A 13,331-nucleotide genomic window follows, 5' to 3' on the forward strand; every position below is an offset into this window, starting at 1 on the left:
TTTCATATTATTTTATTAATGCACATTCCTTTCATTCACCTCATTTGAGTTATGTTTTTTGTATTGTTAGATTTGTCTTTTTTAAAGTATGATAGATATACACGCTAGTAGCATTGAGTAATGGCAACATGCTGCTGCTGCTGCTGCTGCTGCTGCTGCTGTGCTCCTGAATACAAATCCTCTCACTGTTTGCTTGTGGTGTTGGTGGTTATGATGCGATTACAACTGACCTGCTCTAAACTACAGTTCACCATTGGAGGACTGAGCCCTGGAACTTATATAATGCTTCAGGTGGCCTGTCACTATGTAAACCATTTTCCTGTGGGTTGTCATTGTGGATTTTGTTGTGATACACTTTGTGAAACCAATCAGTGCAAGACTGTGACGGTATTCAACAACACTTGGACGGTGAAGACCAAAACATAGACGCTAGACCACAGGCTGTAGCAGAAATGTCTGTGAGCTGTGATTTTGAAACCAAAGGAGGTGGAAAGTGAGGAGAGAGCAGACAAGCAGAACATATATATATCAACAACTGCCTTGTTTTCTTGGGGTTTACGGTTTACACAGTGAAACTGATGTTGATCTATCAGACAGAGACAGATTTGGAAAAAGTGCAACCTCCACCTCTGCACTGTATTCTCTTACTCCACCTGCTACAGTTAACATCCAGACCACTTATTATGCCATCAGGGCCAAGGTCACTTAAAATCAAAGCACTTCACTGTAAACAATCAAATCTTGACCAAGAATTCAGTCGACACAAACTCCACCTCCTGCTGTACATACCGGGGTTTTCACTCCAGAGTAGCGTGTGGCACTGTGAGGTATACGGTGTAATGACATTATGAACCTGTGATATGATAAATTCACATGATGACATTATTGTTTGAATGTTAAAGACATTTCAGCAATGTACATAATGAGCTATTGCACTGATGATCACCTTTGACCCTCAAATACACTGGACACAAACTCACTCAACAAAACTTGGCTAAATCAGGGGCCTCATTTAGGAACAATGTGCTTCCATCTTTTTCTTGATTGTAAGGTACTTTTTCAAGATGTGCTTATGCATTATAAAATGAACACAGCTCATTTTAAATTAGCATAACACTTAACACAAATTAAACTTTTGTACGTATTATTTTCAACCACCAATCAACTTCAATTTAAGCGTTTGTGAGAGAGCTAAACGTCTCTTTCATTTTCAGTAATTTACCACATGGGTATGTAGACTTTAGACAATGAAATTACATCAGTTAAAACCCAATACGGGCCTAATATACACAACAAAACTGTAGGTGTTGGTTTGTGCACAATGCAATCCGCCCTCTCCACAGCCAGCAATACCTATCTATGTACTGCTACAAGAAAAAAATCCTTCTTTAACAGAAATAGTGTGATTCCGCAATATTTCCATACATGAGATCCCAGTTTCATCTGCAGTGTACTAGACATAAAAATGCATCTTTTATCTTTTAGCTCTCTGGAACCAAAATTGGTACCACCTTAAAAAAAGAACACAGAATATTTACAGCTAAGAGTAAAAAGAGTGTATACCTGTAGAAGAAGAGCTCACGTTTTAAAGCAGAAATACTGCTGCACTGTGTTTCTGTTAGTGCTTATATTATTGCAAAGTGAATAGGGCAAACATTATGGGGCATTTATGAGTGAAATCTCCAAGAGCACTGCTCTAAAGGAGGGGTTCAGCTGCTGTTGTCGCTTGAAAGAGAAAAAAAAAGGTTTGGGATGTTGTTGTGAAGAGCTGTACAATAACACCACTCCTAATGTTCCACAATAGTGAAAAAAAATGCTTAGATTTAGATGCACTGTCTGGCAAAGTCTTTTGGGAATCCGTCAACTCATGACCTTTATGTTTTGTAGCATGATTCCCTGTCATTACCTATCTTCCATTTTGTGTCAAAAGGTACCAGAGCACATCAGTGAGGAGTGCAACATTGTGTGGTCAACAGCACTGAGTCAATGCAGATGGAGAGGTGTCCCCGCACCTCTTTTACTGCCCCTACGGTGGAGCAGTTACACAAACGTCTTCCAAAATAGGGACCAAAAACATGTCCTGATGGGTACCGGAGATGTCAGTTTGTGTCAGCATCGAACAAAAATGATTCTACACCTTCCTTGGGGATCAAATAAATTAACAGTCTTGTGATTTTAGCAATAATCCGACCTTCTATCAACACAAACAGATGGTGCAGTATTTTGTGAAACAGCTTGGCTCTGACTTAATCTTCTCATAAGGGCTGTCCATTCCCCATGCCATCTCTAAGACATCCAAATATATTTGGGTCGCTGTTTGTGTTTCTCTGTGTCTGCCACTGTCCATGTTCCAAGCCCTGTCACTGCACCTGCGTCTCAGGGTTGACTCGATCCTGAAAGATGTACAGGTTGTTGGTGGCTGCTATGGCAATGATATTCTCAGAAGGGTGCCAAGCCATGTGCAGGATTTTCTTGGTAAAGTCCAGGCTGTCAACGCCCACATCTCCACGGCGACGCTTGCCGCCGGTGTACACGCGGCGGGTCCGCAGCACGGCCCGAGGCTTGCTGCTTTCTCGCCAAGCCTCCAGGGTTACACCTCGCCCCGTCTCCCTGTCAAACATCCGGAAGAAGCTGTTGTATGCCCCTGTCATGATCACGCTGAGGAGAGGAGAGATTGGCATAATGAGATGTCATATTGAGAAGGGCAAGTGAATGCAGTGCAGAAAAGCACGGTTCATGGAAGGGTGAGGAAGTGGAGAGGAAGTAAACAAAACTGAAGGCGCAGGGATTGATTAGATGTCTGCAAAGCTTGTCTCTGGGATTGATTTAAATGTCGGATAATGGCAGAGGCAGAGCATTTAGGGAATCACTGCAAGCAGAAACAGGCTGACGCACTCCCTGCTCCTTTGCTTTCAAGTGGACTTAAATATACTGTACATTGTCTGTCCTTCTCTCCTTTTTATCTCTGCCACTTACCTGTCTGAACTGTTCCAAACACACTCAAACTTGTCAAAGATGCAGTCATTTTCATAGAGGGAACACAGCTTACTCCTTAGGTATTCATGGACCTGGGGATCAAACACACAGTCAACCTTAGTTTCTGGGGTAGATGCAGAATTATACATGGTGGTCCAGTGTATTGACCACAGGCAAAGCACAACATCTACAGCAGACTGCATGAGTTTAAATTCTGCTTAGATGTCATATTCCTCAACAACACGACAAACGCAGGCTACAAGGAATGCATTAACTGGATTGGTGAGCGTACGTTCTATCAGATACAGATTGTAACTGACACGTGGAAGGGACACAGATCAGGAAACAGATGTGCTACTTTACCTGGTATGTTTCCACAGGGCCCTTGTCCATGTTCAGGTCCCACACCTTGGCGGTGAGGTAGTCTCTGGTCAGCAGGTACCGTCCACTGTGGCTGAACTTAACATCCGACACAGAGGAAATAATCTCTGAGAAGAAGGACCGGCTCCCTGGATCCTCAGGTTCCTCAAATACTGACCAACAAAAGAGTGATTGATTATTCACAAATACATTCTTAGAAATAAGGGTTGCAAAAGATTCTTCCTGAAGGGCTGAGGTTCTACCCAGAACAATTTGCTTCTGAAGGACCCTTTTCTGAAGAAAGCATTTTTCAAGGGTTCCTTGTAACACTAACAGTTCCATGAAGAACCCTTTTCATCCAAGGAACTCTTTTGTGGTGGAAAGAGTTCTTCAAGGATTGTTGAAATTGAATATTCTTACCCTCAAATATTCAAATGTTGACCCAGGTTTCAAATGGTATTTTTAATGCAGATGTGTCCAGCCTCCACTTAATCAATTCATTTTTTGCATAGTTGATATCTTTACCATCATTTCATGCCATACAATACTACATGGTCTGCCACTATCCTATCCTATCCTATCCTATCCTATCCTAGTCTTTTTTTTTTCTTCACAGTACCTGGTACTTAGAAATTTGTATTCAATTCTAATTTGGGACCAAGTCCTTTATGCCCAACCCTACTGCACCATTGAAATAGTAAAGGCTGTAGTGGTAGTAGTGATTTCAGGAAATCTCCACTTCCCTAAAAACATGGTTGTGAACCATTATTGTTATTTGGTCTAGCTGGACAACATCAGCTCCTGACCCTGAACACTGCTCTACATGGGTTCCTTGATCTCTGTGCCATGATTGGTGGGACAGAGATCCATGGATTATCGAGTCAAAAACTATTTTTAGAGACCCCCTTGAATGGGCTCTTGATAAAACCCTTGGAATATATAAGGATTCTCAGTAAAGCCCCCTGGGTGGGTTCCTGTAAACCTCCTTGGAGGGTGGGAAGGATCTGGATAGAACCCCCAAACAGGGATCTGGGTTGAACAATTAAACTATATAAGAATTCTCTGTAGAATCTCTCACAGGGGGTTCTGTGGCACCTTTCACAGATGGTTCTAGGTATAAACCTCTGAAATAGTTCCAGGTAGAACCTTTATAAAAGGCTCTACATGGTTCTCCTATGGGAACAAGCCGAAGAACTCTTTGTGGTTCTAGTAAGCACCTTTATTTCTAAGTGTGTGGAGTTGCAGATTATGTTTTGGGTGACCAACATGCCTCATGCTCCATTCTATGTAACAAAGTTTTCATCACTGAGAATAAAATGTCTAATGTCAGTATGCTCACGTTTGGTGTGTCTGTCGCAGAGTGCGGAGGCTCTCATGTCACAGAGGCGCAGAGTGCCCTTGCTGCTGCTGTACACAAACAAGTGGCAGTGGTGAGGGTGGAACTCTGCTGCTGTTATCACCTCCGTCAGATCCTCCATGTTGGCTGGCTTGATGTCCACAATATCTGAGAAAAAGGTCTGTTAGGGATTAAACACCACAGAGATAGCACCACATTTTTAAGAGGTATCGAACTGAACAAAGGTATTCCAGGACAGACAAGGTATTAAGACTATGCACATGGCATGATGTATGTTATCATATTTTTGCAGTAGAGTGATGAGACATATTTTTCAGTACATGTTCTCCACGCTTTCACCTCACTTCATATCACAACCCAAAAAAATGCTCCCCAACCAACCCCCAATATGCATGCACACTCTGCTCCTCTCTCTGTTCTATTTGTGGTAGTCCTGTGTGGTTCAGTAGAAAGTGTACTGCTGAGTGAATTATTTAAACTCTTCTTCCATAGATGCCTCTGTGATTTTCTAGGTCAGCCTCCATTTGAATGGGAAATCACCAAATGCACCCCCGTCGAACACGCTACAGCCTGCGCTGAATACACACTCTGAGGCGACGCGCAGCACTTTAATCGAAAAACATAAATCCAAACATAGTCATGGGCTGTTTACATTAAATATAGATAAAGGATGAATTCAGATGAGCAGGAATGTAAAGTATATTTCATCTGAATGTATATTTCAAGAGGTGGAGTTGTGTGTGTGAGCATCAGAGAGCATGTAGATACATGGGGGCAGACTTGCATGTGGTGCATATACTTCATGTGATCGAGTCAAACGCTTTAACATACATAGGGACGTTTTAGGTTTAAAAAATGATTAAATGGATGTAAACTGAACCCCAAAATATTGACTCATTATGATAGTATTTCAACCTTAAGCTTTAGGAAAAGGCTCAATCACTTCCACTCTTCTTATTTTGTCCCCATATTCCTGTTACAGAAACTGATTTTTACTTAAAAATTATCTTATTACAATTTTCACATTGATGCTGCAGAATTGCTTGTGATGACACACACTGATACTTTCATAACAGTGAAAAAGATAGCCCTATGATTCACTTCTGGGAATTTTATACCCTGTGAAATCTGAGTCACCTCCTCCAGTGAAAGATTACATTACACACAAAAATCAGAGGTGAACTACAGGGTTATACAAAGCAGAGCATGATGTTTACAAGCAGAGTGGTACTGATAAAATGTATATAATATAAAACGAGTTAGTGTTGGGAAGGATACTGAAGCTGCGGTCTGTGATGCCCAGGTGCCACATATTGATGCGGAGGTCATCTGCAGACAGGTAGGTCTCCCCGTCACTGTTGACTGAGATGGAGTTAACATGGTAGGTATGTCCGTTGGCGAATACTCGTCTGGGACGAACCTCTACCATCAGATCTGTGGGTTTCAGTACCGGCACCTTAAATACATCAATAGAGAGGATTGATGAAAGAGGCGATGACAGAAAGAGAGCAGGGGTAAAAACTAGGGTTATAGAAAGACAACAAGGCAGACTAGAAAGACAGAATTAGAGGACATGAGAGTAAGGGGGTCATATGAGGGCATCAACCTGATACGTGCTGACCAAAATAAAGGGGTGTGTGTGTGTGTGTGTGTGTGTGTGTGTGTGTGTGTGCATGCGCATGCACCTGCAGAGAGGTGATGGTAGAGATGTCCTTGATCCGTCCCTCCTCATCTTTCAGGTTGTATCCCTCTGGTCTCTTGTCTCTCTCGCTCACCTTCCACAGTTTAATGGTCTTATCTGTGACAGGCAGAAAGATTTGCACATCACCACAAGTTGATTATGCTGAGAGAAAGCTGATGATAAATGCCACAGACAATTTATACCCCTTTTCCACCATATTAGCTCCGGTTCTTGAACCACTTCCATTCAGGTTTTTCGAAACCTTGGTACTATCAAACCAAACCAGCTCATATTTCCACCAGATTTGAGTGAAACCATTGTAATCAAGATTGTGATACAACAGAGGGCATTGCACGATGCACAATAGAAGTACTTGATAGTAGCAAGATGGCTGATTTGATTGATTACCTGCAAGCTTTTGCTCTGTTATTACAGATATTTGTTTTTATCCAAAAAGCAAGCATGGACCAATTAATGATAAGAAGAAATAGAATATTATTACATTCAAGACTCCTCTCCCACTGATGTCATCTGAGTTCACACTTCAGGTAAGAAAAACTTTACATTTTTTGGTTCCAGCTTGGAACCAACTCCCCAAACCAATGTATTTTTTGTCTAAATGCTCCTAATGGTTCGAAAAAAGTGTCGGGGACCTGAATGGAACTCGATTCATGTTGGTGGAAAAGGGGTATCAGCGGAGGAGAGACCTGACAATGATTTCCTCTTCAAGTGACAATTTTCTATGGCAATTCAGATGAGCATTTTAGGACGATTCAGTCTCATGACAGGAATATCATTAAAGCCCAGATTAGATTCTGTGGTTTTTACACTGGCAGTTTGGTGCCAATACTGTAGCCACAAATGTGATTTCAACGACTGGCCTGATGTTACATTGTCTCACTTTGGTAACAGAAGATGAAGCCAGTCATGTCATTTCTAATATCAATCAAAAATCATGCACATTCACAGTGGATATCTCACAGTACAACTGTGCACCGGTCTACAAGTTGAGCTTTAGCCTAGCTAGGAATAAGAGATCTGGCGCCTCATTACTGAAACTTCCTAAATCTGAAATTATATCTCAACCCAGTTTAGGATGATGTTTAGGATTTCTGCTATTACAGGACTATGTTTCCTAACTACATTTAGGAAAAATCCTCTTATCTCCAGATAGAAATTTAGCTATTTAAGAACTTTACTAACTTAGGGATTTTCCAAGTTAGAAATCTTAAGTTAGGATGGCATAGAGCCGGTCCTAAATATAAAACAAGTGGCCTACTGGTAAACATAGATACATGTCTAACAGGACGACTGCCGATTGACAAATCAAATTTACAATTACAGTTAGTATTTCTTAACATAAGATAGGAGGTCTCAGATAGGATAGGATACAGAGTTTAGGAATTGCATCTGTAATGGGAAGACACTTAAGAAAGGACAAGCAGTGGGGATATTTTTTTGTAATGGGGCTCCTGGTTTATCTCCTGGTGTCAGTGGTTTCTCACCATTGGTGGAGAGGAGGAAATGTGCTGCATTCTGCTGTGGCAACCATCTGATCTTGTTGATTTTCTCTTCAATCTCCAGACTCTTCAGGTAGTCAAAGTCCGGCTCGTGGCTCTGGAACGTGCTGTAGACATTGTACTCCCCAGAGTCACCCGTCTCCCCTCCCTCCTCCGACTCTCCTTTAGACTGTCCGGGGCAGAGAAGGAAGAAAACACAGCCTTGAAAGAACACTTATGTGTAAAGATATAACAGAAAGAACATTTCTTTGGGGAAAAGTGAGGCCCAGAATATTGTAGTTATGGTGTAGGTAGTAACTATTAATCCATGCTGATATCCTGAATATAGAATGGTGGTGATTATTTCAAGTTTTAAATGTAAAACTGACCTCAGTCTCTCTCTGGAAGATGACCACTCGGCCACCTTTATCCCCCGTGGCCAGCAGGTCCCCTGTCTGGTTAAACTCCACCGTAGAGATGACATCAGCTAGAAGATGACCAAGAACATTTGAGGTGATATGGCAGAATAATGGTTAGAATAAAAGATATAGGGTTGAAGGAGAGATGCGAGAGGATAGAATAGGAATGAAATCAAGTAGGCACAGGGAAAATTAGGCACAGAGAATTAAGAGAAATGTGGACAGGAAAAAAAAATACTGGATCAATAGAAAGTATCCTGTTTAACCAGAATAACTCTTACTCATGGTGCTTGGGCCTGATGTGGATACATTCTCAATAGGACAAGAAAATAAGCACCAAATGTTAATTCTGCTACCAGCTCCTTAAACTCCAAATGATAATGATCAAATATTTATCTGTCATAAGAGAATACAATGCCAAAATCATATGTAAAACAGTCAAGTGTCTTTCATTAGCTGTCCAGTAAGTCATGGAATGATTAATGTCAATATCCATTCTCAGTGCAGGGATAATGCACCCATGATGCTGAAATGAATCCATTCAATCATAGCAGCATGTTATCTGACACCACAGAGACAGCAATGACACACCGTCTGTTCTACCTTCAGTGACGTAGTCTCGCAGGAAGGTGTGGTTGATTTTGGGGCTCTCAGCGTCCTCGCCCATCTGAAGCCGAGGGAGGGTGACCCGCCAGCGCGCCCGTCCTGAGGGGAAGGCTCCAATCCGTGCTCTCTCTCCCCACCCAGACTGCGCCCATGCTGCTAGGGCCTAGCGGAACGGCCTGGAACAAGGCATCCTGGGAAAGCAGCCAGCCAGGAAGGAAGGAGAAGAGGCGTGAAGAGGAGATGGAGATGAGGATGGAGAGGGAGGAGAGAGAGGAAATGGAATGAGAGAAAAAGGAGATGCAGGAGGACAGAAAAGAGGAAAGTGGTGAAGTAGAAGATGTGAGGCGGGGAGAAAGTGGATGGGAAGGCTGGTGATGAAGTTGGGAAGAAAAGAGGATGGCTGTCATTAGGTGGGCTGACAATACGTGCACACAGCATGCCAAATGGTGTGACCTTTGTTAGACATTCAACACACTCATTAGCTAAAACACACGTGTGCAGACGCACAAGGCCTAGTCAACGCCGAGGCAAATCCCAGAGCTGTAGCATGGAGATAAAACAACAAACAGCTCCAGCAGAGAAACAGAGAATATACATCCTTGTGTATGCACACAGAAACAAGCACAGGGGAGAGGATGTGAGGATGAAAATATCTACTGCAACATTCAACCAGTGGAGCACCAGCAGTGGCAGTAAATGCTCTCAGGGTGTGGTAGTCCTCTCTGCCTACTTTCCAGATCCCTGCTCTCTCACACACACACACACACACTTCTCAAATAGATAGTCCTTGACGGAGATCAGAGGAGAACGCGATGTCTTGCCTATGCTGCAGGAAGGAGACAGGCCTCAACACACCTACCAGTCCGCCTGCTGCTGCTGCTGCTCCTGCTGGCGTGTGTACGTCCTCTGCTGCAGAGTGCCCAGGCAGGCCTGCGTGTCTGTCCCAGGGAGAGGAGAAGGGTGAGAAAAGAGAGAGCAAGGGTGGTGGTGGTGAGAGGAGGAGAGGCAAAGGAGGAGAAAAAAGAGAAGAGAGAGAGGGATAACGAGGAGGATGGAGGTCCGCTGCCTGCTGATGCTGTGGAACTGATTCCGTGCAGCATCCACTGTGTCATGGCAGCCTCCTCCTGGAGCAGCCAATCGTGGCACAGCTGTCACTCGTGGATCCACCCACTGCAGATGATGAAGGAGGAAGAGGCCAGCAGAGGGAGCAGTTAGACACTGAGTGGTGTGTGGTTAAACACTGGTGATATGCATAAAGAAATAAAGGGGATTTAAAAGGAAAGGCTTGAATTACAACACAGAGCCAGGCTTTAAAGGGAATTAAATGCTCACATACCAATGAGTGTTGATTTCTTTGTTGCTCTCTCCAGACACAACAGTGGCCCTCTCAGAGGCTGTCTATTAGTGGAAATGGATATTTCCTTCACTAACAGACTGTTTGAGCCTTTTCCTGGAATAGCACTGTTTGGCATTCACTCAAAAACAAGCATTGCACTGACTCTTTCTTAAGTTTCCCTTACTACGCTGCTCTAAAGTGACTATTTACAAGACGTCCCTTTAAAACTACTTTTATTTAAAACAAACAAACAAACAAAAAAACACTTTGTCATTTTTGCTGAAACGGTCTCTGAAGCCACACAGCAGTTCACGAGATAGATAATAAAAAATCATAATACTCTGCTTACTCTGTCTTGCAGCACTTCTAATGGGGATCAAGATGGCGGCGCGCACTTAGTGGCTCTAGTTTGTGTGTTTTTTGTCTGCGTATTCAGCTCTGTATCAGACAGACTACCTGTACAGTCGACAAGAGTTAAGCGACATCAGATCATGTTATATTATGTGCGTTTCAAGTGATAACCAGAGGGCTAACAACATCCCGCTGGACATCGCCAGACCGCCAGAGTCAAAGTGGTTTGTTAGCTGGCCCAGCAGGCGATGGAGGCGAAGGAGGGAGAAGAGACAGAAAGAGAGGATGCCAGCAAGACTACAGGCTCGGCTAACACTTCCAAGTATCTTTGTCGATTACCAACAAAATAGTTGAACTTGATCTCCCAGCTCATTTTTATCCTCACTGAATGTCCTGTGTCTTGTGTTTTAAAAAGAGAACATTTGTGACTCTGCCACCATGTTGAAAACAGTCAAGCCAAAACAAAGCACCTCCCACTGGCCGGAGAAAACGTTCTCATTTTACAGCTAAACAGTGCGCTAAAATTTGTTTCTGAAAACATTTGAGATGAGAAATATGCAGTTGTAGAATCTTGATTCGTATATGATCAGCACTGCCTAGTTTGACAATTTGACTGCAGTTCACGAGCAGTTATTGGCATAGTTGGTAGTCGCTTATTGGTTATTTTTTGTGAGCTGCGGTAGATTTCAGCAAATGATATTAAAGCACAAGGAGAGGGAGGAGGAACCACTTTTTGAACATAAAGTTTATGTCATGTACTGTTGTGTGAATAATGACAGGGTAAGCAAATTTTTTTTTATAAAAGTTATATAAAAGTAGCTTTAAAATCAAACAGAATTTCACATCTCTTTTTAGAAGCTGTACATTACTGCCATTCCAGCACTCCATTCTTTAAGGCCTGCCAAGTGAGGTCACCCCTCACCATTACCATTTACAGTACTAACACGAGCATGTATTTCTTCCGTCTTATACATTACTGGTCATATTTTGTGTGCATGTTTTGCCAGTGGTGGAATCAGTCATGTAAGGTAGTCATGATGGGCCCCAGGGCATATTACTGTGATGGGCCCTAGAGCCAGATTTTGAGTTTAAACTAGCTACCATACATCCTAACATCTCAGCACATGATCAAATAACAACTTTACACAGGACAGCATCAACATAAATATTACCCCAGCAGTCATAATTGTGTCATCAGTGTTTTTATATATGTACTGTAGTTTAATTTTTAGTTTTTAGTTTTTATAGGTTATGTAGAATAAGCACATCATTTTGCTAGAGACTGCTACTGACTTGGCCTTCTTGGCCTTTTTGTGGGTACAAATAGCAAATGGCACCACTTAAAGTTTACTATGACTTCTTATGTAATTACAGTTGTATTTTTGAGAAGGCAATCTGAATCACTCTCTAGGGCCCCCCACCCCACAGGCCCCAGTGCGACCTCACTGCTTGCACTGTCTATGTTTACGTCCCTGGGTGGAATGTAACTAAGTACATTTATGCAAGTATTCTACTTAAGTACAAATTGGAGCTGCTTGTACTAATATGCTGCTTTACACTTATTTCAACAACACTTGAGGGGCAAATATTACTTTTTACTCCTAGTACTTCAATCTGACAACTTTATTTAGTTACTTTGCAGATTTAGATTATTATTACAGATTTTAATCATCTAATCCATTGACATATTGTCAGACTATAGATTAAAATACCCAGCAGTATATAAAACGAAAGAAATGAGCTTAGCCTTTAGCAGTTTTAACATTAAAGGAATGCTTTCATGTTATTGCATCACTAACTATAACCCAGTAATATAATATCAACATTTTTCTAAATGGGCCATTCTGCATAATGGGCACTTTTACTCTTGTTACAGTAAGATTATTGGATGCTAACACTTGTAGTTGTAATCAGGACTATTACTTTTGGCAGAGTATTTCTACATTGTGGTATTTCCACTTTTACTTAAGGTCTAAATAATTCACAGACCACTGTGGTCTGGTGCACTTAAGAAACAAAACAAAACATAAAATTTAAGGAAGGCCTTAAGTTTATTTCAAGATTCTTGTACTTTGCAAAGTCTAATTTAAGACAGCTATTTATCTAAACGTCTAATTCTACCCACCAGTGTTTATAACTTAAAAATGTGTATTATATCTTGTTTTTGAGACCCACGTTCTAACACCAAAGTGAACCAAACATACAGATACAACAATAAGTAACAAAAAACCTACTTTAAAGCAACGTCTTCATCGCATTACTTTTGATTTCATAGACAATTATTACATTTATCTTAATACAATCCTGTTATTTTTTTGTACGGCCATTCCCAGTATGTGAATGATAAGTGATGAAATGAATGTCAATTAGGTTACAGCATTTTTATAAACAGGGTAGGCAGTATTGATGGGAAAGTTGAACTTTCTTAGTGCCACATTAGCAAAATTTGAAAGGGAGACTAATGAGCTTATTAATAATGGAACAGAGCCTGCAGATGGACCTGATCCATTAATTCTGTTATCAAGCTTAGAAGTGCCTAACAACCCAGTACCACTGGGAAAAAATCTGCTGTGGGAGCATGCCCTGAGCCCCAAATGTCTACAAGGTCTGGCTCCGCCCGTGATGAAGTTTAAATCGGCTCCGTTTAATGAATACACCTGGGGTGCCAGATCGGCTAAGTAAAGGTCAGGGGATTACCTTGACGCAATCGTTTCCACTGGCTCTTCCATAAGCATCGCTCTCCTCT

At 41.9% G+C, this 13,331-nt stretch overlaps 1 protein-coding gene across 1 annotated transcript; it reads right to left on the reverse strand.

Moving 5' to 3' along the window:
• On the reverse strand, positions 1-13,319 carry ppp2r2ca (protein phosphatase 2, regulatory subunit B, gamma a). Its single transcript, XM_049572328.1, has 11 exons — positions 13,283-13,319; positions 9,754-10,068; positions 8,896-9,266; positions 8,263-8,360; positions 7,880-8,063; positions 6,379-6,491; positions 5,972-6,149; positions 4,676-4,840; positions 3,340-3,509; positions 2,977-3,068; positions 1-2,658 (listed from the first exon to the last, which is right to left on the reverse strand). The coding sequence occupies exons 3-11, from the start codon at positions 8,957-8,959 to the stop codon at positions 2,361-2,363; spliced, it is 1,362 nt and encodes a 453-aa protein (XP_049428285.1). The 5' UTR covers positions 8,960-9,266; positions 9,754-10,068; positions 13,283-13,319; the 3' UTR covers positions 1-2,360.
• Positions 13,320-13,331: the final 12 nt, after the last annotated feature.

This window comes from Epinephelus fuscoguttatus, linkage group LG3, assembly GCF_011397635.1.
Source record: "Epinephelus fuscoguttatus linkage group LG3, E.fuscoguttatus.final_Chr_v1".
Taxonomy (NCBI): Eukaryota; Metazoa; Chordata; class Actinopteri; order Perciformes; family Serranidae; genus Epinephelus; species Epinephelus fuscoguttatus.

What these genes read in the sequence shown, in the direction of transcription:
- ppp2r2ca (XM_049572328.1), bottom strand. Translation starts at nt 8,959, where the DNA reads ATGGGCGAGGACGCTGAGAGCCCCAAAATCAACCACACCTTCCTGCGA. An exon ending in CTACCATCACCTCTCTGCAG is followed by an intron (nt 6,150 to 6,378) that starts GTGCATGCGCAT and finishes GATGTATTTAAG; the next exon opens with GTGCCGGTACTGAAACCCAC. An exon ending in GTTTGGAACAGTTCAGACAG is followed by an intron (nt 2,659 to 2,976) that starts GTAAGTGGCAGA and finishes TCCTCTCCTCAG; the next exon opens with CGTGATCATGACAGGGGCAT.